This window comes from Ictidomys tridecemlineatus, chromosome 5 (assembly GCF_052094955.1).
Source record: "Ictidomys tridecemlineatus isolate mIctTri1 chromosome 5, mIctTri1.hap1, whole genome shotgun sequence".
NCBI lineage: Eukaryota > Metazoa > Chordata > Mammalia > Rodentia > Sciuridae > Ictidomys > Ictidomys tridecemlineatus.
The window spans coordinates 98,408,085-98,433,185 of record NC_135481.1 but is presented as its reverse complement, the minus strand read 5'-3'; the positions used below and the strand labels follow the sequence as shown (position 1 = coordinate 98,433,185).

The 25,101-nt window shown below is 50.1% G+C and overlaps 1 protein-coding gene across 2 annotated transcripts; it reads left to right on the top strand.

Annotated features, from left to right (window-relative positions):
* The first annotated feature begins 1,894 nt into the window (after positions 1-1,894).
* Tgfb3 (transforming growth factor beta 3) lies at positions 1,895-24,301 on the top strand. 2 transcript variants are annotated; one of them, XM_078050574.1, is made up of 8 exons: positions 1,895-3,228; positions 3,590-4,128; positions 11,570-11,733; positions 12,003-12,132; positions 17,738-17,845; positions 19,453-19,624; positions 21,742-21,895; positions 23,093-24,301. In XM_078050574.1, the coding sequence occupies exons 2-8, from the start codon at positions 3,777-3,779 to the stop codon at positions 23,249-23,251; spliced, it is 1,239 nt and encodes a 412-aa protein (XP_077906700.1). In that variant the 5' UTR covers positions 1,895-3,228; positions 3,590-3,776; the 3' UTR covers positions 23,252-24,301. The 2 variants fall into 2 exon arrangements, with proteins under 2 accessions (XP_077906700.1, XP_005321314.1); XM_005321257.5 differs by having other exon boundaries at positions 1,895-4,128.
* The last annotated feature ends 800 nt before the right edge of the window (positions 24,302-25,101 follow it).

Sequence of the window (25,101 nt, the reverse complement as noted above, 5' to 3'; positions counted from 1 at the left end):
TAGTGGGTGCCAGACATTGTACTAGGCCAACAGTCAAGTTGAGTCTTCACTGACTCACACTTCATAAAAGATCCCCAAATCAACACTACTGGCCAGGTCCCTGGCACTGTTCCCTGAGATTCACTGAAGATGGGCCCGTGGCTCTAAAAACAAGCAATATCCCCAGTATGGGAGTAAGGCCTGGATGGCTTTGTCCTTAAAAAAAGGAGGACTTGGAAATGGGAGTAGCATCCTTAAAACTGAATTGTGAACATTTCTTAAATATCCAGCAAATTAATAGATTCACGCATTCATTTCACATGATTACTGGGTAGAATTATGAGTTAGCATGCCAAGTAATGGCAAGAACACTGGCAAGGACGTCAGAAGAGTCAAGTTCTCATCCAAGCTCTGCTAATAACTATGCAGTCAGGGCAGAGCCCTCCTGGACCTCAGTTTCCTCACTTGTAATGAGAGGGCTTCTAAGATCCTTTACTTACTTATTCTGCTTCTTGGCGAGGATATTCTGTAAGATTTTAATCTGAAGCAACATAAGGTGCCAAAAATCTAAGACAGCCTGAGATATCTGCCAATGAATCACTTGTTCCCTTCTTTCTTGGCACCATATGAGGAAGAAGAGGTTCATCTTTGGATCTGTCCATTTCTCGTCATCTCACAGCTATCCCTCCACCACCTTGTAGTCAGTCTATAGAACTTCATGCCCAACTCCCCAACTCCCTGGAAATAAAAGAGGAACAGCACTCACCCTGAGTAGAGAGAAGCCCTATTATAAGAAATTTCAAAACTTGATGAGCAACTGAATCTAATGAGAGGGGTGTTTAGAAAAACAGGTGCCAGAGCCCTATCTCTAGAGACCAACTTGGTAGTGTTGGAATCTCTATACCCCATTAAGGTATAACTTCAATAATTTTCTCTTCTATCTGTAAGAATTAGCTCAAAGGCCTAGTAAGGCCTTCCCTCATCACCCTATTTTAAATTGCAACATTCCCCAACTTAGGTACTCCTTATCTTCCTTGCTTTATTTTTTTGGTGTGGCACTTATCTTTCATCTGAGTACATAATTTACATATTGATTTAGCTTGTGGTCTCCCCACTGCCCCACTCCTGCCTCTAAAATATAAGCTTCCTGAGAGCAAGAATTTGTTTTATGTTTTTTTTTTTCTCATTGACATAGTCACAGGACAGTGCCTGGCTTATTGTAAACATCAGAACTATTTTTTCAAATTCCAGAGGCAGTGCAGTGGAAAGATTAGGTTCCCAGATTCTAACAATGAATCTAAATCCTAGAGTTGACACCTAAGAGCTATATGACCCTAGTGAGCTAATCTTTAAGGCGTCTGCACCTAGCTTTCCCTATTGGTAATGCAAATGAAAATCATGCCTATCCACTAAATATTACCTCCATTACTCACAAGCAGAGTGACCTTAAAAAAAAAATCTCTCTGTGCCTCAGTTTCCTCAACTATTAAACGATCCGCCACTGTCCTGGGGATGCATTAACATCCCTTGAATTAGTGATCTAGGAACCAGACTTCTCAGAAAGGGTCCAAGAAGGCTGGAGGGAGAGGTGGGAGAGGGGCAGCACTCATTCTCAGGAAAGTGATCAGAAGTCCTGGGTTGGGGAGGGAAAGGATGTGTCTTGCACTCCCTAAGCTACTCGTGGGAACAGAACCAGAAGCTCCAGGCTGAAAAGAGCCACGAAAGCGGAGCGCAAGCTTCCCCTCACCCATCTGGGAAATGGGCTCGGGCCAATTGCTGACTTCGCGCTCGCTGGCGCAGCTCCCTGCGGAACCCTCGGCGGGGAGGGAGGCTGCGAACATCTGGAGGACATTGCGGCGCGGAGCTGCTCGGGAGCCGCGGCTCCGGCAGGGAGAGGTGCACTTGTACGCACGTGGGGCCGAGAGGGAGGCGATCCCCAGGGCGCCCAGGCTTGTTTTTCTCGCCCTCTCTGGCGGCCCCTTCTCCCGCCCCCGCCCCGGCCCTCCCGCCTGGCCGGTTCCGGGCCCGCCGAGCCTCCTTCACTGGCGGCCAGGCCTCGCCAGAGGGCACCCTCGGTCTTCCGGAAAACGCCACCATTTTTCCATGCCCCTGGAAAGTCTCCAAGCTTCAGCCGGCCGCGACTCCAGGCTTGTCAATGAGGAATCTCGGCCAGGATCGCCGCAGAGCCCAGGCCCCCCTCCAGCCCCGCTCGCAGGTCGAGCATCACCCCGACCGAGGGTGGCACGGCCGCCCTGCCCGGTCCCGCACCCCCTGCGGCCCCTGCCGGGTGTCCACCAGCCCAGGGGCAGCCGGGCACGGGGGACCGCGAGGGAGAGAGACGGGCGGAGGAGAGCAGCGACTGACAGCTGGCCAGAGCGCGCAGGGGCTGGGGGAGAGAGGGAGGGGGCTCGGCGGAGTAACTTTCCAGAAAAACAGCCAACGTGTTGCAGGAGTGACTCCAAGAGGGGAAAAAAAGTTCAGTTACCACGTCGAAGAGAGGACTCGCAAAGTATTTTTCAAATGGGCTCGGCTTTTCCTGTGCCTGTTTAAAACATTAAAATCGTGCAGCAGAAGAGGCTGCGTGCGCTGGTCCCTCCCTCCCTCCCCCACCCCAGCCCCGAGACGTCATGGGAGGGAGGTATAAAATTTCAGCAGAGAGAAATAGAGAAAGCAGTGTGTGTGCATGTGTGTGTGAGAGAGAGAGGGAGAGGAGCGAGAGGGAGAGAGAGAGAGAAGAAGAAGAAGAGAGAGAAGGAGAGAGAGAAAGGGAAGGAAGCAGAGAGTCAAGTCCAAGGGAATGAGCGAGAGAGAGGCCAGTGGTAAGGGAAGGAGCGTGCAAAGCAAGGAATGACCGCTTTCCGGAGCCAGCTGCAGTGAACTGTCTTCTATTTTCTTTTCCTTTTCCTTTTGATTTTTTTAAAGAGAAGCAGGGGACAGAAGCCATGGCCGAGGGAGAAGACAAACTGAGGTGCTGGTGACCGTGGGCGTCCAAGTGGATTACTGGGGCTGTTCTCCAGAGGTCTGTCCGTCCTGCCTTCCAGTGGCACATATCCCACATGCCAGCCAATGAAGACAAGAGGCAGCGTGAACAAAGTCATTTAGAAAGCCCCTGAGGAAGTGTAAACAAAAGGGAAAGCATGAATGGAGTGCCCGAGAGACAAGTGTGTCCTGTCCTCCCCCACCTTTAGCCGGGCCAGCAACTGTGCGCCCTGCCTCTTCCCACCTACTCACTGCTGATCTGACTTTTGGGTATTTTTTAAAATATATTTTTTTTCTTTTCTTTTCCATTCTCTTTTCTTGTTCTCCCTCAGGGCAAGGTGAGGATTTTGATTTGGGGGCCCAGCCATGGTCCTTCTGTGCCTTCTTTAAAATACCCACTTTCTCCCCATCGCCAAGCAGCGTTTGGCAATATCAGATATCCGCTCTATTTATTTTTACCTAAGGAAAAACTCCAGCTCCCTTCCCACTCCCAGCTGCCTTGCCACCCCTCCCAGCCCTCTGCTTGCCCTCCACCTGGCCTGCTGGGAGTCAGAGCCCAGCAAAACCTGTTTAGACACATGGACAAGAATCACAGCGCTACAAGGCCCACAGTCCGCTTCTTCGTCCTCAGGGTTGCCAGCGCTTCCTGGAAGTCCTGAAGCTCTTGCAGTGCAGTGAGTTCATGCACCCTCTTGCCAAGCCTCAGTCTTTGGGATCTGGGGAAGCCGCCTGGTTTTCCTCCCTCTTTCTGCACGTCTGCTGGGGTCTCCTCCTTGCCAGGCCTCGCCGCCCCCCTGGCCTCTCTTCCCAGCTCGCACATGAAGATGCACTTGCAAAGGGCTCTGGTGGTCCTGGCCCTGCTGAACTTTGCCACGGTCAGCCTCTCTCTGTCCACTTGCACCACCTTGGACTTTGGCCACATCAAGAAGAAGAGGGTGGAAGCCATTAGGGGACAGATCTTGAGCAAGCTCAGGCTCACCAGCCCCCCTGAGCCATCGGTGATGACCCACGTCCCCTACCAGGTCCTGGCCCTTTACAACAGCACCCGGGAGCTGCTGGAGGAGATGCAGGGGGAGAGGGAGGAAGGCTGTACTCAGGAAAACACCGAGTCGGAATACTATGCTAAAGAGATCCATAAATTCGACATGATCCAGGGGCTGGCGGAGCACAGTAAGTCCAAATGCTTGCTGGGTGTCTGCTGTGGAGGGGATGAACTGGAGTAGGGAGCCCCACGGAGGGGGCCTTGCAGTGGTCACACAGCAGGATGCCCTGGGGTTCACCAGCCTCAGCCTTAGGAGATGTGATGTGCAGGTGGGGCTGGGAAGGTGGGTAGGGAAGGGAACAGCCATTCTGGTAAGAGCCGAACCCTTCTGGGAGGTCAGGAGCTCTGGAGCTAAGCAGTTTGCTGAACTCACATCACATCCTTATGATGTGATTTTAATTTGGAATTACATCGTGCCGCCCAGGGAAACATATGTGTTCTCACTCATGTGACCATATGGGTAATGGTAAGCATATGGGTGCCATTGAGGGGCAGGCCGGCTCGCTGTATCCAGCCAGAGCCCTTATGATTTCAAGAGCCTGAGCACCTCAGCCTTCTCCCTGCTTTTCACAGCTCATTGTGACACGTCTCCATTTCAGTTTTTCCAGCTCTTGGGAAGCAGAGTACCTGCTCCAAATGAATGTCTGTCAAGCTTGTGGAAGGCCAGGCAAGAGACAGCTTCTTATTGCCTGGGCCTTTGGTCTACCTCACACATGTGACCCATGTGAACTGGGAGGGGGCTTTGCACATATGTTCACGTGAACTTGGACTTCAGGGCAATGCAGACTCTCCTGCTGTACAGTGGGCAGATTCATGTGTGGAGAGCAGGCCTTCTGGGCCGGTGGATACGGGACAGCAGGGTCATGGCTCTGGGTGTGTGGAGGAGGGCTGGTGGGCCTCTGGGTCTGCGTGTCACGGGGGAGCTTGGGGGGTGACTGTGAGGCCGTGTGTCTGGGAGTGTGTCTTCCCAGAGGCTCCTGTCTGTGCGGAGGAGCTGGGAAGCTTCTGGGTGAGACGCCTGTGTGTGTTTGTACACGTGTGGAAGTCATGTGTGTTTACTGAACGGGGATTTAAAAAACCTCAATACAAGAAAGAAATTTGGCAGATGTTGAGAAACTGACAGCCCAGGAAAGAGGAATGTGAGCCACTCTCGGCCAGACTCGGGGAGCAGCTCTGTTTGCTTTTCCTACCAGCAGGTGTCCTCGCTGCCCTGGCTACCTGGGCCCTGGCCCACCTGGGAAGTGGGCAGTCCCCAGAGTGGGGATGGGAGGATGGTATGGAGACCTCCCGGGAGGGCCGTCATGGAGTGAATAGCAGGGGTGGAAAGGAACCTGTCTGGAGAGAAGGAACGGGAGAGGGTGCCATGGGTGGACCGGCTCTGAATGAAGGTGCAGAAGGCCCCATCCCCAGCTGGCCCACAGCAGGCGGAGGAGCCTGTGGTTACTGGCGAGGGGTTCCCTCTGCAGTTTCCTCTGGCTGCCTGAAGCGCCCTTCCTTAGGATGTGGCTGTGATTGGGGGGTGGAGGCTGAGGCTGAGGCCGAACCAGAGCTCCCTGCCCAGGGTCCTCTGGGTGGGGCTGGCTGTGGGTCTGCCAGGGGCCTGCAGTCCCAAAGGCTCCCAGCAGCTGGATGGCTGCTCCCTGGTCACACAAGGCAGGTCCTAGTGGCCACGAACATCAGAGGAGCGTGGAAATCTGAGGCCAGCAGGAAAAGTCTGAGGAGAATCCAGGACAAGTGGAAGGACTCACACCTTCATGGGCCTGGTCGGGAGGAAGAGTCCAAGGGAGGAAGGATTCTGAGTCATAAGGGCCCACCCAGCCTGGACCAATAATGGGCCAGATGGTTGCAAGGCTACACAGGTGTGCATGTACATCAATTTTGTGCCGAGATTCAAGGGCACAAAGGTGTCCTTAAAATGTGTATTTTACATGTACATTGGTACTTAACAGCATGCATTGTGCAAGCATCACAGAGCCTTAGGAAAAGCCAGGACAGGGCCCTACAAGTGCTGGGCAGCTTCCAGGCTGCATCACCAACCTTTACCACTGCTGCAGATGGGGGTGGCCGCGGGCAGCAGAGCAGAAGCTTGGGCTGCCTCGGCACAGTGAGCAGGGTGCTGTTGGGGTGCTGAGGAAGGGCCAGTGCCCAGTGGGACATAGGCAGGCCATGGAGGCTTGCAGGTGCAAATAGGAAACAGGCCCCAGACTCTCTGCAGCTGTGGGAGGTGACCCAGAGGCTGAGCAGATGCAGGCCTGGGGCCAGCTTTGCAGCTGATCAGGTGTTGAGCCTGCCCTGGATGCAGAGGCCCACTAATTATGAAGAAGGCAATTGGCAGATGCAAATGCCCGCCAGATGCCGAGCCAGAGGGAGGCATCATCAGAGGTGCAGGGGGTGGGGAAAGGCTGTTCTTAACTCTGGAGGGCAGACAGGGGTGGCTCTGGGTCTGTGGGATGGCACTGGCAGGGCCCCCATGCCAGAGCTTCTACTGGGGGACAGGGTAATAAGATGGCATTCTCTTCCATGTTTTGTCACTCCCAGCCACCCCCTTATGTAGTGGGTGGGCACTTGGAGGGTAGTGACAATTGGATCTGGGGCAAGGGGAAAGAGGTTTCCAGAGAGGGAAGTGAAAGAAAGAATACTTTTCAGTGGTACAGAGAAGGGGCACCAAGGTAAGAATGGAGAGGAGGGCTGGTCCTCTGCCTCTGCCCTGTCCCAGATGCCCTAATCTCCAACTTTGTAGATGAGGAGACAGAGACATGGCCCAGCTAAGCCATCTATGCACAAAGAGCAGGGCCTCTAACCTAGAAGTGCTGCACACACAACACGTGCTGTTAAGCCCAAATGTACGTGTGAAAGATACATTTTATGTCCACCTTTAACCTTTAGGCTCCAGTGAAACTTTGATTTATAACACAAACGAATCCCACATTAGCCCAAGCAGAAGGGGACAGGAGATATTGCCTTAGTAACTGGCAGATTGCACAAAGACAACTGGATTTTCCAGGAGACTCAGACTGTTACAAATGTTCTCCCAAATGCAATAAAACGGTTTCCTTTACTTAATGAAGAGTCTCAAGAAGATTAATTCTGAAGCCATGTGAGAGTTGTTTCTCTAAGCCTCAGTTTCCCCATCTGTAATGCTGCAGTTGATTTCTAAACTCCCTTTCACCTGATAGAATTTTATAATTATATCTGGGTGATTTGCCTGAGTCTCTGCTGGGATGTATGGGCAAGGCTTCATAATCCTTTTCTAATTCTTCAGGATTTTGCTAAGGAAAGTGAGCAGGGGCTTGTTCTGATCCACTTTGGGTGGGTGGGGGAGGGGAGGATGCAGCCTTCCCAGTTCCTTTGTGGTCCTTCTTACAAGATATCATCAGCATAGGTTTTTATCTTCTAGCTTAGAATTCTCTGTGTCCAGGGGGAAACTCTTGTTCTAAGCCAAGGGCAGTGTGAAGACAGCCAGTAAACCCAAAATTCCTGAGCAAAGAGAAAATGCAGTATTTTAGCCTTTCTTTTCTGGCTGCTAACTATAGATTTTGGAAACTATCTTTTGGAAATTAGAAGGCATTTCATGTTGAAAGAACTCATGGGCCCTAGGTGCCCATGCTCTGTGCATGGTTATTCAAGGGTGGCCCTGAGGCGGGTGAATGTGGACTCCCAGGTCCCACCTCACTCTTACAGAACCAATCTCTGGGGGATATGGATCCTGAGGAATCAGTATTTTCATTGAGCTGAAGACAGAGTCTTTTCTTTGGAGTGGGTGCAAATGTAAGTTCCTACCGAGAGGCAGGTAATGCACACAATCTGGAAGAAAAATCCAGATTGTAATCTAGGCACTGTGACAAAATGCACAGGACACTTAGCCTCAGGGATATGGATAAGGTAGCTGTGGCCAGGGGAGGGAGGGACCTGGGCTCCCCAGTGTCCTGTTGAAAGAAGCAGCCACTGCTCAGCTCCTGCTGATTTTTACACTCAGGAATGTGGGTCCAGCTTGCCTCCATCTTACCACTTTCCAGAAGAGCAGAAAATCTGGATCTTTCTGTGAAATCTCTCAACTTTTTACATGGGCTTAAAATGTTTATGGGCTTCTAATTCAAAAAATTTAAACATGGTACATTGGCTAAACAACACTTCTAATTCATTTAAAGGTTAATCCATTTAGAGCTTCAAAACCATTAATCCAGTGGTTTCTCAGACTTCCAGAACATCTGAAGCCATGGCACCCTTAGCAGAAAACTATAAACTGTGGTTCTCCATCCTGGCTACACATTTACAATCATCTGGAGAACATTTTTTAAAATGCTGTGGATTCACCCTGTATAGACAGAACTGCTGGGCAGCGAGCCCAGACTCCACCTGGTTTTAAAGCTCTCCAGGTGGTTCTGCTGCAGAGACAGAGGAGAAGCACGGCCACTCCGACGTACCCGGGTGAACATACCCGGGCCTTCACTGGACCAGCAGGAGTGATGTACACAGGCAGAGGCACACCTAGCGGCCCAGGTGTCTGTAAACATTTTTAAAGGCAGTTAAGTAAAAGTGGATACCCCACCTGATGTTTTTTGCTTGCTTATTCTTTACTTGCCCTGCTAAAGCAAAACAGAGAAAGTGGCATCCATGCATATCTATTTTTCTTGGTGCAATGGAAAAAGTTGGTCATATCTTAATTTGTAAACATAGACTCCCCTAGTCCAGCTCTTCAGAATGCTCATGTTCCGTGGAAAGTATGGCTTAAGAATCACAAAATGGACTGGCCATTGGCCCTCATCTGGGGCACAGGCTGGTACTCTAGGCCCATTTCAAGGAATTCTGCCACATTTTGTTGATGATATTAGCTCTTCACTGGATGATCTCCCAGGTCCCCTCTAAGTTCCAGAGTCTCTGCTTCAGTAACTGGGGAGTGGACAGAAGACCTGGGTTCCAGTCCCACTTCTGCCGCCTGCTAATGGAGTGACATTGGGAGTCGTTTAACTTTTCTGATGTTCACTTTTCTCATTTGTAGAATGAGAAATTTTATATACTCTCTTTATTCTCAAGGGTTGTTACAGGGTCGTATGAGTTCATGAGAGCTCTATAAAATGTATGGTGGTGTTATTTACACTTATTTATTTTGCTTATTTCCTTATGCTCATGCATTCCACAAATTGTTTAAATCATTATTCGGCAGATGTGTTTGTCAAGACCACACTTACATTTTTCTTTTCTCTCCCAGGTAATCCTGTTTTTTAATCACCAATGATTGTGTCTGAGCTTTGCTTACTAGTGCCAGTTCACTCATATCAGTTAATCCATGTGTGACTCTAACCAAGACTGTTCTGGATATTCATTTCTTCATCCTAAGAGGGTCACACAGGATGATTTCTAATGTCCTTTCTAATCCTGTTGGAAACAGTGATAGAAAAAGACCCTTCCTACCTCTTGAAACCTCCTTCACATTCTCAGAAAGAAAAGTCATCTTGGGTACAGATGTATGATTGATGGGCAGGAAGAAATCAAGGAGGGGTGGTCACTAGGGTGTCCTGAGAACTCTCTTAATGCCGTGCCCCCTTCCTCATCTTCTGACTTCCCACTGTGTGACCCTGCTCTGACTCTCCTCCCTGGCAGGTGCTATTTCCACTCCCTTCTCGTCTTGAGAGCAAGGTGAGCAGTGCCCTGACTTGCCCTTTATTCTCTCTTGCAGACAGTACTGGAGCTGCTGTTAAAACTGAAGCCAGACTGATGACAGCTCCTTCAAGACCCAACTCTGTCGGTCCTTGAGAGGGTCAGCAGACCCAGTAGCTTATCCATGTCCCGAGTTATAAACCTGTGGACTTAAACATTAAATTGCCCTCCCTGGGGCTGGAGGTGCAACTCAGTGGTAGAGTGTGTGCTCAGCAAGTGTGAGGCCCTAGGTTCCATCTCTAGCACCAAAAGAAAAAAAAGATTGCTAACCCAGATTCCCGTCTTTGGTTCTTGCTGAGATGGTTTAGGGAATAGCTGGCAGTATTTGTTCTTTCAAGGCCACTTATTAATCAGGGATTCATTAGCTGGCATTCACACATTTGTTCTCCTCACATCTGTTCCGTTCATTTTCTAAGAACCAGTGTCAGCCCCACCAGATGGCAATTTCCAGAAACACTCACTCATCCTTTCCTAAAGATCAGTAGCACATTTGCTTGTTTCCAGACTCTGATCTGTCCCGCCTTGTCCGTGACTTCCTAAACCACCCCTCGGGGTGATTATGATCTCATTCCAGCCATGTCCATTATGTGTGGAATCTGGGTCCAGGAGCTTGAATGTCAAGTTCTGGCTGTTGTTACCAGTTGTGAACTTTTTCTGTGGGTGTCGATGCTGCTCAGATCCTGAGGTTGTCAAGTGCGCTGCAGTAGAGGAGAGACGGGGCTTTCTCTCTGTGTCTGGGTCAGCTCTGATAAAGATCTGGCTCTGAAGGGTGGGAGAGAGCATCTGCTGCCTTCTGTCTGGTGGATAGGGGTGAAGAAGTCAGCAGGGTGACAGAGGCTGGCATGGCACGTGCCGTCAGAGACCCTTAAAGAGAAAGGAGCCAATAGCAGCTGACCCCTGTTCAAAGAAACCTGTGTTTCTGCCAGGACCAAGATGGTCTCTTTGCCATTCAGACCCTGCTTCATTAGGTGGAGACCATGGTGCTGATTCTGTAGTTGTGTTATTCAGCATTAACTCTGCCACTTCTCCCTACTATTATTGGGAAACAACCCAGCCTCTAGGTGTGACACGTGGGTCTCCCTACAGACAGCACGCACTCTGCTGTCTTGACCCTCTTATCAGCTGCAGCCTGGATGCTTTGGGTCCCTTCTCCTCTCCTGGGTTTGCTTTGCTCCCTGCCTCTGCTCCAGCGTCCCTCCCTCCATGTGAGGTCTCTTTCCTTCCCATCCTTATGCTCTGCTGTTCCTGCAGGGCTCAGATTCCTGTCATTTCTTCCCCAAAGTGTCCCCTGCTCTCTTCCTCCTCCCATCCCCTGCAGCCTCTCCTTGGCATTTCCAAAGGCCCCTTCTCTCTGGTCCTGTAATTTGGGTTCATGTGTCAGTGACCTCCCTTGGATATTAATTCCCTGGGGGGCAGTGGCTGCATCCATTTGTTCTTTGCTTTCCCGTGTTAGCATCTACAGGGTTTGGCATGTCGCATTGCTCTCCAGTGTTCAGGAAGTGAATTAATGCCCCGAACTCACAAATGAGTCCATGAGCTAAGCCACTTGGGGTGGGGGGGGGGGGGAACTGCTATCTTTTGAGAATCTGCATTTTCTAAAAGAGCAGGCAAGTCTGGCTGAGAGCTTAGCAGATGTAGATATCCAGGCAGTGGGGGGAGGGGCGGTTGTGTTTTGCCATCCAGACTTGGTGCCAGGTCCAGGGTCTCTGAGGTCTCCCTGCTCCTCTCTCAGGACTGTGTGACTCGAGGGTCATCAAGATTCTTCCTCCTATCTCCACTTTCAGGTCTCAGGTCTCAGACCTCTGTGGAGGTCACAGGTGGGACTGTGGCCACTTGCCACATCTGCTGGCAGTGCACTGTTCCCACAGGTGTCACTCATGCTGTGCTTCTCCCCGTTGCTTTATCCCCTAGACGAGTTGGCCGTCTGCCCCAAAGGAATTACCTCCAAGGTTTTCCGCTTCAACGTGTCCTCAGTGGAGAAAAATGGAACCAATCTTTTCCGGGCAGAATTCCGGGTCTTGCGGGTGCCTAATCCCAGCTCCAAGCGCACTGAGCAGAGGATCGAACTCTTCCAGGTACCCTCCCAGGACAGAACCACCGACCAGAGTCAGTGCCTCTACCGTGTTCTGCTTCCACCAGGGCTCAGAGTTCAGCAGGTCTGGGTCTGAATCCTGGCTCCTCTGACCCTTAATTTCCATGTCTGTCGGTCATTAAGAGGACAGAACTCCCTAAGGTGCTCCAAGGACATGGCACTCTGAAATTTTTGCTTTCTCACCTGTCTTGTGACCTCTCCTATGACACTGTGTCCTGGCCTCAGGTACTGACTCTGTTCTCTGCCCTGTAGATACTTCGACCAGATGAGCACATCGCCAAACAACGCTACATCGGAGGCAAAAACCTGCCCACCAGGGGCACTGCGGAGTGGCTGTCTTTTGATGTCACGGACACTGTGCGCGAGTGGCTGTTGCGAAGAGGTGGGTAGAACCTTAGGATGAGCATCTCAGGAATAACCTCTGTTCCCTTCATCTGTCACAAGAGGGAAGAAGACAGAACTAGGGGAGCCACAGATCTGGGCTCAAAGCCTAGATTTGCACAGATTCTCTGCATAGCCACCGATTATCTACTGTACCTCTATGGCAGGTCCTGGGGGTTCCTCAGTGAACGAGACAGGTGGGTCCCAGATCTTAGGGGGCTTTCATTCTGGTAGGAGAGACATGTCATCAATAAGCAAGCCTATGGATGAGTAAGAGCTTCAGACAGAGTGCCATGTGATCATGGCCCAGTGGGTCCTACAGCGGCTGCTCAGGGAAGGTCCCAGTGAAAAGGGAGTTCCTACAGTGAGATCTGAGGGGTCACAGGGTGAGGATCAAGGAAGTATCAAGTAAAGGAGACAGGGAAGCCCCAGCCCTTAGGAGGAAACCAGCTTGATTTGTTCCAGCAGCAGTGACAGACTGGTGTCCCAGAGCACAGTGAGCTAGGGCCCTGTGATTTAGGACCTGTCGGGCCATGGTAAGCTTTAGGACTTATTCCAAGTGTGATGAAATGCTAGAAGCAGAGCTGGAGATATGGGTGAGGTGATTTACTCACCCTTTTAAAGATCCTTCTGGTTTTCATGAGGTCAAGGGAAGAAGCAGGAAAACCAGTTAGGGACATTGCAGCAACTCACATGAGGACAACAGGGACCTAGATTGGGGCAGGAGGAGTGGAAATTGTATGAATTTGTTCCATATTTTGAAGATAGAGCCAATGGGGCAGGCTATGAGGACGCAGGAGCAGTTACATTTGACATCTAGAGTTTTGGACTGAGCTATCACGGATTGGAATAGGAATTGGATTGGAAGAAGAGCAGGTTTGGGGGCGAGTTGTGTTTTGGCCAATTAAGTTTGAAAGGCCTGGGAGTCAAAACTCTCTGTGGAAATGTTGGTTGGGGACACATCATCCAGCACCATCCAACAGGTATATCAAACCTCACATGTCCCAAATCTCTTACCCACTCACCGTCTCCTTCCCTGCATGCCTCACGGAGATGTTTGTTTTTTGATACCAGGGATTGAATCCAGGGGTGGTTAATCATTGAGCCATATCCTCAGCCCTTTTGTTTTATTTTGAGTCAGGGTCACACTAAGTTGCTTTGGGTCTCGCTAAATTGCTGAGGCTGGCTTTGAACTCTCTATCCTCCTGCCTTGGCCTTCCAAGCCGTTGGGATTACAGGCTTACACTCTCACACCTGGCCTCACAGAGATGTTTGAAGGATTGAACGTATTTGAGAGAACTTCATGGTTTTCAACATGTTTTACAAGCTTTTATTGTGTCCAATAAGGAAAGTGAGCCCAGAGAAGTGAAGTAATTCGATCAAGGTCATCCAGCCTAGATTAGAACTCACGTGTCTCTTGACACCTGCTGTGCTCTCCCCTGACTTGGCTGGTACTCTTGGTTTGACTGTTCAGTGGGCAGAGGTCACATGTGGCAGTCCCATCTGCTCCTTCTCTCCCTCTTCTGGTGAGTTTCCCACTATTCTTAGCTGCTATAAAGCCACAATCCACATGTTGATGGCCAGAGTCCCTGAGACAGGTGGGTCCTCCTGTGCCTGTGGTGTTTTGGGAATCTAGGGATTAAAGCTCAAAGGCAGAGGTCTAAAACTGCGTGGCCACCATATTGTTTTAAGTTTTAAGTTAGGAGATTTCATATAAAGCATTCCTTTCTGCCTTTTCTTGAAAAATTGAAAGTCTTCCTTGTAAAAATCCACCAGAGATGAGTTGTGGCCTCCCCTGGGGATGGGGTGTGCATCCTTCTGTCCCCACACTCGTGTTCCCCAACAGTGAGGCTGGCGGTTCTACTCCACACCATCTACTGGCATGGCTGGCTTCCTCGTGTGACCTGCCTGGGCTTTGCAGGCATCTGAGTTGGCAAGCCTCCATCTAAGGGGCCTTGTTTTGGTGGCTGAATTAGCAGATGGTGGGTTGGAGATCTGTCCCTGTCCCTCCTACCAAGCATGAAGGCAAGGCCTGGAAGCACCCACGTGCTCTGCTGACTGCAGTCCTCACTGTTGGGAATTCTGACTCAGACAGCGCTCTGCTCAGAGCCCAGAGCCTGCTTGGCTACAAAAAGGAGGGGCTGGGGAAATTAAATCTCTTAGCCTCCTTGTCTGATCTCGGTCTGCGCCACCTGGATTTCTTTGAAGCCCTGGGCACTTGGAGTTCTTATTTTCACAGCTGCAGAATTCAATGAGAAGTGTGCATTGAGAATGATTTCCATCTTCTGTGAGACATCAGAAAAGATCATTTCATAATAAAACCTATGGGTCCCCCACCCACCACTCCACTGCTGCCAATTCTGAGGTTAGTTCTTCATTAGAACCTTCAGTTCCTACTTAGGCAGAATCTGCCCAGCCCTCTCCTCCCACAGGGGAATCAGCAGAGGGTTTTGCTTATTTGGAGATCATGAATCTCTTCAGAGTTCATGGCCCCAAACCAGGCTGCAAATGGTTGGAAACAGTTGGTAGTATGCATTGATGAGGAACTGGGTCACACCTGTGGCTTCGGATTCATTTGGCAAGCATCTGAGAGCCTACCAGCTGTCCAGACTGTGTTCTGGGTCCCAGAACTGGTTGGAGCCCAATCCAGGATGCAGGCAGGGCCCAGGTCCTCATTTCCTGGGTTGTTACTCATATAATCTGCAGCTTCTCAGTATCGGAGCCAGGCTGCCCCTAGGAGGCTGGGCAGGGAGCACTCTCAGCATCATGGCTCAGGACAGGTGGGACACCAACAAGCACAGTCATTTGGCATCTCGGTGAATGTGTGGGCACGTTCCTCTGTGCTCTCTGCTGCCTGCTTTTCTCCCTTCCTGTCTGTAACAATTAGGAGTGTGGGATCTGGGCATCAGAACACTCAGGCTGTGTTTGAAACCTGGAACCACCACCTACGGTTGGATACTTTGGGCAAGCTATTGAATTTCCTTAAGCCTTGGTATCCTTATCTGTACAATGAGGAACATAATTTCTCTTCCTAGGATTATCAGGACTATTATAGAGATAAAATGAGTCAATGCTTGTATAGTCTTAGAGCAGTGTTTCATATATGTGTAATGTTAAAAAATGGCGGTGGTGGTTATCTGCTCTGAGCCCTTTACCTAGATAGAGCCTGTTGGCCAAGCCAAGCCACTGTCTTGTGCTGACCACCTGTCCCCCAACCCCGACTGTCTCCCACACATCTGTGTGCACATGGGCTTCATAACTTACAGAACTGTAGCACTCACCCAGGCCACCTTGGACCACCTCGAGCAGGAAGTACGTGGATTGATAGGTGGCAAATTTTAACTCCTCCAGCCTCCTCTTCCAGGGAGAGGACACTCCTTTGCTTCCCTCTGTAGTCACTTCCTCTCTTGCTGAGTTTCTCTCTGCTCCTTGCCTGAGTGGTCTGCCTCTCCACTTGCTTTGGTCAGGTGTTCTGCTGCTGTCACTAAAGGATCTGACTGAAACAATTTTAAAGGAGGAAAAGTTTATTTGAGGGCTCTCGGTTTCAGCGATTTTAGTCCATAGAAGGCCGGCTCCATTCCTCAGGGCTCCTGGTGAGGCAGCCCATCATGGCAGAAGAGTGTGACAGAGGGAAGTAGCTCATATGGTGATCAGAAGGCAGAGAGACAGACTCCACTCCCCTGATACAAAATATATCCCCCTTGGTCACACCCCCAATGAACTACATCCTCCAGCCACACCCCACTTGCCTCCATTCACCACTCAGTTAATCCCATCAGGGATCAATTCACTGATTAGGTTAAGACTCCAACAGCCCAATCATTTCTGCTCCAAACCTTCTTGCATCATCTCACATGTGAGTTTTTTGGGGACACCTCACATCCAAATTATAATACCACTCTAAGCTAATTTTCTTCAAACTTAGCAGGTATCAGTGTGTCCCAGAGGTAGCCCTGACTTGGAGTAGAACAATTCTAGCTGTGCTCTGGAGTTTATAGGAGAAATGGTCTTTTTTTTTTTTTTTTTTTTTTTACCTATAGGTCTAGGATGCCCAGGTCCACAGAAAGCCGGCCAGTTACTGAGCTTGTACCATTCTGCCCATGAGAAGGATGCGAGGCCACACTAAACTCCAGGGTTTCCCCTGCTGACACAGACTTCAGGAAGATCCCAAGTTGGCCCCAAGGCCAGATGCTCACACAGGACTAGGGTGGCCTCAGGGCGCAGTAAATCAATCAGCTCACTGAGATGCTAACCCTGAACCCAGAAGGGCCCATTCCTCAGGATCTTTCCTACACCTGGCAACAACTGGCTGCTACCCAGGTGCAACAGAGCATCCCTAATTGAGTCCCACTCACCCAGATGGATGCGATGCTAGATCATACCTCATTTTCCCTGCACAAAACTACTTGATCATTGAAACTTTGTGTTTTTCTTTTGTGATACTGAGGATTGAACCCAGGGCCTCACACAGGCTCAGTGGTAGGCAAATGCTCTACCACTGAGCTGCAGCCCGTGCCCTATTCGGATTTTCCATTCACTTCTATTTTTCCTTCCACTCCATCATCCTCACTTACTAACTGCCCTGTTTCCTTGATTCTGGTTGCCCAAACAGATGAGATGATCCCACAACCAACCTGAGGAAAGAACCAGAGTTGGCCTAGTGCTAGAAAGTCTGTCACCAAACTCTGGCACCTCTGGGCTGCCTCATGCTCATTCTCTCTGAGACCCGTCATCTGGATCTTTGGCCGTGTCACTGCCTCTGGTTTGTTCTCTAATTTCACAACCATCTTCCCAAGCTGTTCATCTTGGTCAGCCATCCACAGCCCCAACTTTCCCATCATGGGAACCAGGAACTTCAAGGAAGAAACACCCAAGTTATTTTTTTTACCTCATGATGGCCTTGTTCTATAGGGAAAATATGGCCAGGTGTGACCAGGACTTTCATCTTATCTCCTCTGGAATCTACCACTTCCTCTACACCCGCAACCGCAGCTCCAGTCGAAAAGCTGGCACCTTCCATTTGGACTGACTCTGCATCCCGTGTGCAGGGGAACTGCCTCTAGCATGGACTCCGACTTTTAATCCTGTGGCCCAGGCTTCCTCCTGAGGCCCTTTGAATGGAACTGGATCACTGTCTCTCTGCTCTGTAGCTCTTCAATTACTCCCTAGTCCCTTCCTGTGCCTGTCACTTCCTTTCATCTGTATTCAGCAGGTTAGCTTAAGTATCTCCTCTCCCACCACTGAGGTGGTGTTTTTTCTTTCCTTCCTCTATACTTGTCCTTTTGCCCCTGAGTAGATAAGCTACAATTTTCCTTTAATGCCATCCTTTGAAAATGGATGGTTATTACCTCTCTCCTTCGTGGTGCCCACTGTTTACGCCTCTGTGTGGTGGTTCACTGTGTGACAGAAGTATCTGGAATGTGGAAACGTGTGTAGGGCTCCACTCTGGGCTTTGGAAGGACTTCCTGTCTCCTGTGACCCTTCCTATAACTCCGTTCCTGTGAGTGCTGTGGGAGCAGAGGCCCTGGCCCCACCTTGCAGGGGGGTGGGCAGACCTTCCCATGATGCAAAGTGCTTTCTCACCAGTGCCATGTCTTATTTTACAGAGTCCAACTTGGGTCTGGAAATCAGCATTCACTGTCCATGCCACACCTTTCAGCCCAATGGAGATATCCTGGAAAACATTCATGAGGTGATGGAAATCAAATTCAAAGGTAAATGTGTGTAGCAGGCTGGGGAGGGTCATGGAACGGGAGACGCCTACCAGACCCCAGGAAAAAGAAGCAGTCTCCTTCTCAGAGATGGCCAACGGTTTTTCACTTGAGTAATTCTGCTTTGCCCCCAAAGCCATGAGGGTGACGGTCAGCTTAGGGAGAACACATCAGCCTGTGAAAGACCACAGGATGCTGGGGAGAGTGCAGAAGGCACGTAGGCCACTGTTCATTTCCTCGGAGCCCATTGAGAAGGGGCTCGAGGCTGCCTCTTTGATAGTCAAAGGAGATGCGGAACGTGAAACCCAGGGCCAGGTAGGCTCCACAAATTTCCTAAAGAAATTAACTTTGGTGGCTCTGAACATGAGTGCCCTCCTCCTGAGCTTTCCAGACACTGTGGCCCACCTGATCCTTGTCCAGGAGGCACGCAGGTTTGAATGATTGCTTCAGGGCTGGGGTATTTGACCACTGGCGTTTGTGTAGAGGTCAGGATGTAGCTGAGAGTCACTTCTGGGTCTACAGTATGTAGACCAGGAACTTGGCCTTGATAGTCTCTGGAACGCAGGGAGGTACTTTTCCTCCTGTACTTCTATTTTGGGTAATGGAGAGACCCCTGTGGTCAGAGAAGCTTCTCTTGGCTCCTGGGCCCAAGTGGTCCTCTTTACCTGCATGGCCTCCATTTCAAAGCCCTTTTTAAAAAAAAAAAAAAAAATTAAAGCCAGGGATTTGTCAACTTCATCCCAGAACCTTAGAGCTCAGCCCTTCAGGGTCTCCCCTCCAGGCCAGGTCAGGCTGAAACCTTCCCACTGCCACGGACACGTACCTTGTCCATCGGGCTTTTCATAAAGGGAATTTGAGATCCAGGTCTCCCATTTATCTTATAGACCAAGTGCCCCTTCCTGAGATCCAGGCCCCTCCTGATGGAGATAAGACCTCTCGAGTTTCTGCCCTGGCTGACAGCTGTTCTTTGCAAACTAGATCTCCAGTCAGTTTTCAGTGTTTTCCTTTTTAGATGAAACACGCTCTGATGGACTCGGGCTTTCTTCCCAGAGCTTGTTTGATAAGCTCTTTATCCTGGGCTTTATTATCTCACCTGAGTTTTACAAGTGCAAAATGCAAACACTCCCAGAACTACAAGCACAATGTGAATGTTCACAATCCAAATTGTTTCTTGGGCTTCCATTCAGCCTACCTAAATCGTGACACCTTGGATTTACCAATTTAGATTGGAAGAGGAAACTCATTCCCCAAGATTCTAAGTCTCAGAATCTAAACTAACAACCTGTGTTAGTACCCACCTAGGAATAAGGATGCTTCGTGGATCCATAAAAACTCCCAGGAAGCATCCCGTCCCCTTTGGAAGATCCTTGTATGGAGGGAACATGGCCTGTTGCAGGGGCATCCTGACGTTGGGAGCTTTTGATACCCCCCCCCCCCCCCCCCGTCATCCCTGTCCTATGGCGGGACATTAGAATGTTAGATTACAATGTCCTTCCCAGCAGACAGCCCTGCCCTTCTTCCTGGGCAGAGATGGGCTGGGATGAGGAAGCAGCCTCCAAGGACTCTGCTTTCCTTAGACTGGAGATTGTCACCTTCCCTCCCTTCTGCAGGTGTGGACAATGAGGATGACCATGGCCGTGGAGACCTGGGGCGCCTCAAGAAGCAGAAGGATCACCACAACCCTCACCTGATTCTCATGATGATTCCCCCGCACCGGCTCGACAACCCAGGCCAGGGAGGCCAGAGAAAGAAGCGGGCCCTGGACACCAACTATTGCTTCCGGTGAGCCTGGGCCCCACGCAGACCTAGATCTGCCCCCTGGGCACAGGCCCCCACCTGAGCCTCACTCGCCCAGGGTGTAGGATGATGTTCGCAAATATCTCCAGGAAAGAAGACTGGAAATCACTCACAAAAATCTTCCTATTTTTCCTGGGAGCCTCACTGTTTTTCTGCCGCCCGACTCTGTAAGGGTCTAGATGCAGTAAAAGAGGGAAACTTCAAGGAGGACAGTGTTGAGAGAATAGTTTGGACTGGGAACACTTGGCGGAAGCCTCTGTGGTTTTGTGTTTTAAGTAGTTGGAGGGTGTGTTTGTGTGGGAGATTAAGGCAGGGGTTTCCAGTGAAGACGTGCTCAGTTCCCTGGGCAGGCTCCTGGCGAGCTAGGGGTGGGGGGAAAATAGTGTCCATTTATAGGGGAAATCTGATCTAGAGAAATCTACAGATTCTGAAATAATTGGGGAGCTCCTATGCAGAGATGGGAAAGATGCAGCTTTCCCCCTTCTTCGGGAGCATGGAACTGCTGTAGGAGGGAGGTGGATAAAGCCTGCAGACTGAATATTAAAAGGTAGAAAAAGTTCCCATCAGGAGAGGGTCTGAAGGATAAAGGACTTTAACAATTGGGAACAAGGAGTTCACACATGGATACAGGAAAGGCTTCAGAAGGGTGTGGAATCTGAGCTTGCCTTTGGGATGGGAGGGATCTGGGCATGTGGGGATCTGGCAGGAGCAGGATGGGGTCAGTCTGACTGGAGAAGATTCCTGAATGGAGTGGGAAGGATGGGCTGGAGGCATCTTTGATGTGGAAACTGTGTCTTGTGAAAAACAACTGGGTAAATAGGATGTTGGGCTTGGGAACTGAGGCTATGAGAAAGGCAGGGTGGCTGTCACCACCAGTCTGAAAGCTGACATGCAGGTCTGTCCTGGGCATCTCTTGATCAGTGAGGAATGAGTGACTTAAGCCACAGGGGATTTCTGATGCACGGGAGGCCTGTGGCAGCAGGCGGAGGGCTGCCTAATTACGCCATTCAGGTCGCTGCTTTCCTGTCTTCTGGCCCGCCCTACGTGGTACGGTGGCACTTCAACCTCTTGCCTATGGCCACAAGGGATTGCTGGGGCTTCAGGTATCTTGTCCCTGTTTAGGGCAAGGAGAAGGGGAGATGGAGAGGAGCCAGCAGCTTTCCTTTCCTTTCTGTTACTTTTATAACCAAATGTCTTTGCCAGAACTTGTTTTCATGAACCCCTGCACACTTCTTATTCCTGTGGCTGGCCATGACTGGGCCACAGGACCATCCATCCCTACCTGCTAGGGAGGCTAGGAAAACGAGTATCTGGTATTCCAGACTCCATAACGGGAGGTGGCAAGGGAGAGGGCATTTGGGGTGATGATTGCATAGATAACCAGTAGTTTATGCCATGGTTCAACCTTAGAACCCTCCAGAAGCCAGACTTTGTCCAATGGTGGCCCGAGAGGCCTGTGGAAGTACCACGATCTAAGTCGCGGAAGAGACCCGTTAAAGTGGAGTCTTGATGCCCATGTGGCAAGGAGTCCTACCAAGTGGATTTCTGCAGGCAACCACATCGGAGGGGCCTGCCACTCACACTTGTGGGACCTGAGGATCGTGATTCTAATAGGAGGCTGTACCTTATTTTGGCTAAATGGCCTTAAGATTTAGTCTGAGCAGTCATCTCTAGTAGAATACAAGCTGCATAATCTGTGAGCTTCTTTCTGGCTGGGTGTGCAACAGGAGGGTCATGATAAGCTATCCCCAACAAAGCGGACATGGCTGATAACGTAAAGTGAGTGCTCGGTCGTGTGTGGGACAGTTTATGTCTGTTTTGATGTGTGATGTAAAAGGTGACAGGGTCACTTTTAGCTCTTCACTTTTCCTTCTGTGGCATTTATATCTACCTATTGCATGGCTGAGATCCTGCTGCTCAACACAGGGAGACACCTCCCAGTCTCTTCTATACCATGTGCTTGTGCGAGGGATTCTGGTGAAGGCTCACCTCCTGCGGTAGCATGGAAGGATTCCAGGGGAAAATATAAAGGCATCTGTGAAGTTTCTTTTATTGGTGGCTTCCATTTAGGTTGATCTTCTGTTTAATGTTTTCTGTTGTAGCAACTTGGAGGAGAACTGCTGTGTGCGGCCCCTCTACATTGACTTCCGACAGGACCTGGGCTGGAAGTGGGTCCACGAACCTAAGGGCTACTATGCCAACTTTTGCTCAGGCCCCTGTCCTTATCTCCGCAGTGCAGACACGACCCACAGCACGGTAGGGAGCAGGGCACATGCCGTCTGGGCACTGGGGCTGAGCTGAGCAGGCCACTTGTTAAAAGAAATGAATGATTGAATGTTAAATGAGCAAATGATAATTTGGGGTGAGTAAAATCTCTTCATTAAAGGTTCTGACCTTGTACCCTGGCCTAATTCTACTTGATCACATCCTGCCTTTTAAAATTCCCCCCAGAGCCTGGTGTGGTGGTGCATGCCTGTAATCCCAACAACTCTGGAGGCTAAGGCATGAGGTTCGCAATCAAGGCCAGCCTTGGCAACTTAGCAGGACCCTGTTTCAAAATAAAAAATAAAAAGGGCTGGGGAATGTAGCTCAGTGGTAGAGCACCCCTGGGTTCAATATCTACTATTAGAAAGGAAAAATCCTTCCACAGGTGCTGGAGGGACCAGCTCTGTGGAAGAGTGCAAGTGAGTATAAGGGCCTGGGTTGGATCTCAGCTTCAAAAACAAAAAGTCCCTACCATAGTTTCAACCAGACTTTGTATTTGCTTTGTCTAAAGCTTTTGTTCCAGAGAAGTTAATTATATGTCAGAGATGTGTGTACATGGTTGGCAGGGAATGTTGGGGAAGAAATGTCACCACTACCAAAGAACTCTGACAGCTGCAGTCTCTCGAATGTGCAAACATCGTTCTGAGAGACAATGTAAAGCATATTCTGAAGCAGCCCTGAAACTCCAGGAAGAGAAAGTGAGCAAAAGAGTTCACACCTCTGCAGCATGTCTTTCCTCAAGGGGAATTAAAATAGGGCAGTCTTCACAAAGCACGTTTCCCTATAGCTCATTAGCCCTGCATCCTGTGTGTGTGGGGGGGCGCGCCCTGGCACTTCCTAAATGGCCCCCACAGTCATTAATGAGACCATTTTCCGCCAGAGTGATCCTTTATACTAAGACCAGTATAGGAGTATTTTCTTACCAGCCAAAAGACTTTCCTTATTAATTGAAAGTCCTCTGATAACTGTGATATGCTTAAACTGATAGCCCTCAAACAATGCGTGTTCTGCATTCTGCCTTAGGGGATGGCCACAACTAGTCATCCAAACTGTTCCCACTAGTCCTGTTACGTAGCATCAATGGCTGTTCTACCACTTGCCCTGTCTTTGAGACCTTGTAGAGTTTCCTGGGCTGCAAGCCTGGGGCATGGCTCTCCCACCTCTAAATGCTGTTTCCCTGAACTCCAGGTGCTGGGGCTGTATAACACCCTGAACCCGGAAGCGTCGGCCTCACCTTGCTGTGTGCCCCAGGACTTGGAGCCCCTGACCATTCTGTACTATGTCGGGAGGACCCCCAAGGTGGAGCAGCTCTCCAACATGGTGGTGAAGTCGTGTAAGTGTAGCTGAGGCCTGCGACAGACGAGGGAGAGCTGCCCCTGCCCGACTGCCCGCGCCTCGGGAAACCCAAAGTGACAGACCTCACCTAGAGGCCTGGCGTCCACAACCCTCGGCTCCTGGCATTTGGCCGAGACGGAAGCTTCCTTCTGGAACATTTCTTTCTTGCTGGCTCTGAGAATCACTGTGGTAAAGAAAGTGTGGGGTGGTTAGGGGAAGGCGAACTCTTGGGGACACAGGTTTTCTGTGGTGCAGACAGAGGTGGTGGGGCTAGAGGAAGAGGATGGACAAGTTGACATGTCACGTGGCAATGGGACTTGGGTACAATAGGGAGGAGGAAGGACAGAGGATGGTTGGGTCAGGCTCAGACTGGAAGACTCTTCGGATCTGAGGTCAGCTTTGCTCAATGCTGTACCACAATTGCTCTAGGGGAATCTGGATGGTGTCATAGGAGGCAAGCACTTTCCTTCAGACAGGTCACCAAGACAAAGTCTCAGAATTGCACCTTGTACTACCTGGGATTAAGGACAATTTTTTTTTTTAATTGTCGTTTCCACCTCAGGCAGCATCATGGGTCATTCCAGGTAATGTAATATGGTTCCTGGGCCAGCAACTGTATTGGCCCCTGGAGATGCTGAACTCAGAAGCAAAGGGTGGGAACTGGCCCTTTCCTGTCCGCCCTCCGGGTCCCTCCTCTCGCCTTCATCCTCAATCACATTTCCCCTTGGACATTTGGCTGGACACCTTCCAGGCCAGGGTGCACATATCTGGATTCTGGTTCTGTGCAGCCTCTGAGCATGAGGGGTTCCTCTCCTCCAAGTTCTCGAGACCTTGTGTCCACCTGGTCCTCCTGGAAGCTGGTGCCACACGGGAGGCATCTGGGGAGGCTGCACCACATGTGCCATGTGGTGACTTGGCCCAAGATGAGTTGACTGAGGTATAAAGACAAGTACAAATATCACTCTCAAAATCTTTGTATGAATAAATATTTTTGGGGAATTGTGGATGATTTCATCTTCTGGAAGATTGTTTCTAGAACAGTAAAAGCCTTATTCTAAGGTATATGTCTCACGCCATTCATATCCTTAATAACCATTTTCTTAATTCTATGTCAGCATCTTCTAATTAGTGGTAACTGGAATCTGGGCAGAGAATCTCTCAAGCATTAAAAATATCGCTTAGCCTGAATCTGCTGGACAGAGGGTCTGTGCTGCCTCCTGTCACCTGAGAAAATAGCATTGTTGTCCGTGTGTCCCTCCTTGCACAGTATGTTATTCTCAAATACACACAGGCAGTAGCTCAGATTCGCAGAAAGCCTAGAATTTGACGTTCCACATGACTGGCAATGTGAACCCTTGCATATGGAAATGTGGCTTCTACTTTCAATCTAAATGACCAATATCAGCATTTTTGGAAATTACATCTCAGCCCCCCAGATCAGCTGAGCATGAGAGAAACCGCCTGTGATCAATGGCCTAAGAATGAGGCTAATTCTGTTATTGGGTTGTCTAAAGGAGTCAACCAGGAGCCCTTTCAGACTAGGGGCCTCTTGTTAGGGCTTTGGGGAAAGAATCACTAGTGCTCTTTTGAAGTCACAGATCCCAAAGCAAGGCAGAATTTGGCTATGGCACTGGTGTCCACCCTGTGAGTGTGCAGAGTGAGGAACCACCTAGCAGCTCCTAAAAACCACCTGCCCCCGGTGAGCTCACCTTAGCACAGGGAACAGTCTCTCTGAAGCACAGTTGCGTGTTGAAGGATACACACAACATAGGCTCAGGCGGTTTGTGGGTACAGGCCTCTGCCTTCCTGCTCCTCCGACTTTGGTCACCAGGAGTCCTTTTCTGGCTCCATGTGTGCCCAGC

Excerpts from the sequence above, each read along its gene's own strand:
- Tgfb3 (XM_078050574.1), top strand. The coding sequence starts at position 3,777 with ATGAAGATGCACTTGCAAAGGGCTCTGGTGGTCCTGGCCCTGCTGAAC. Across the intron at positions 12,133-17,737 it reads CGAGTGGCTGTTGCGAAGAG|AGTCCAACTTGGGTCTGGAA; the intron begins GTGGGTAGAACC and ends CTTATTTTACAG. Across the intron at positions 21,896-23,092 it reads CAGACACGACCCACAGCACG|GTGCTGGGGCTGTATAACAC; the intron begins GTAGGGAGCAGG and ends CCTGAACTCCAG.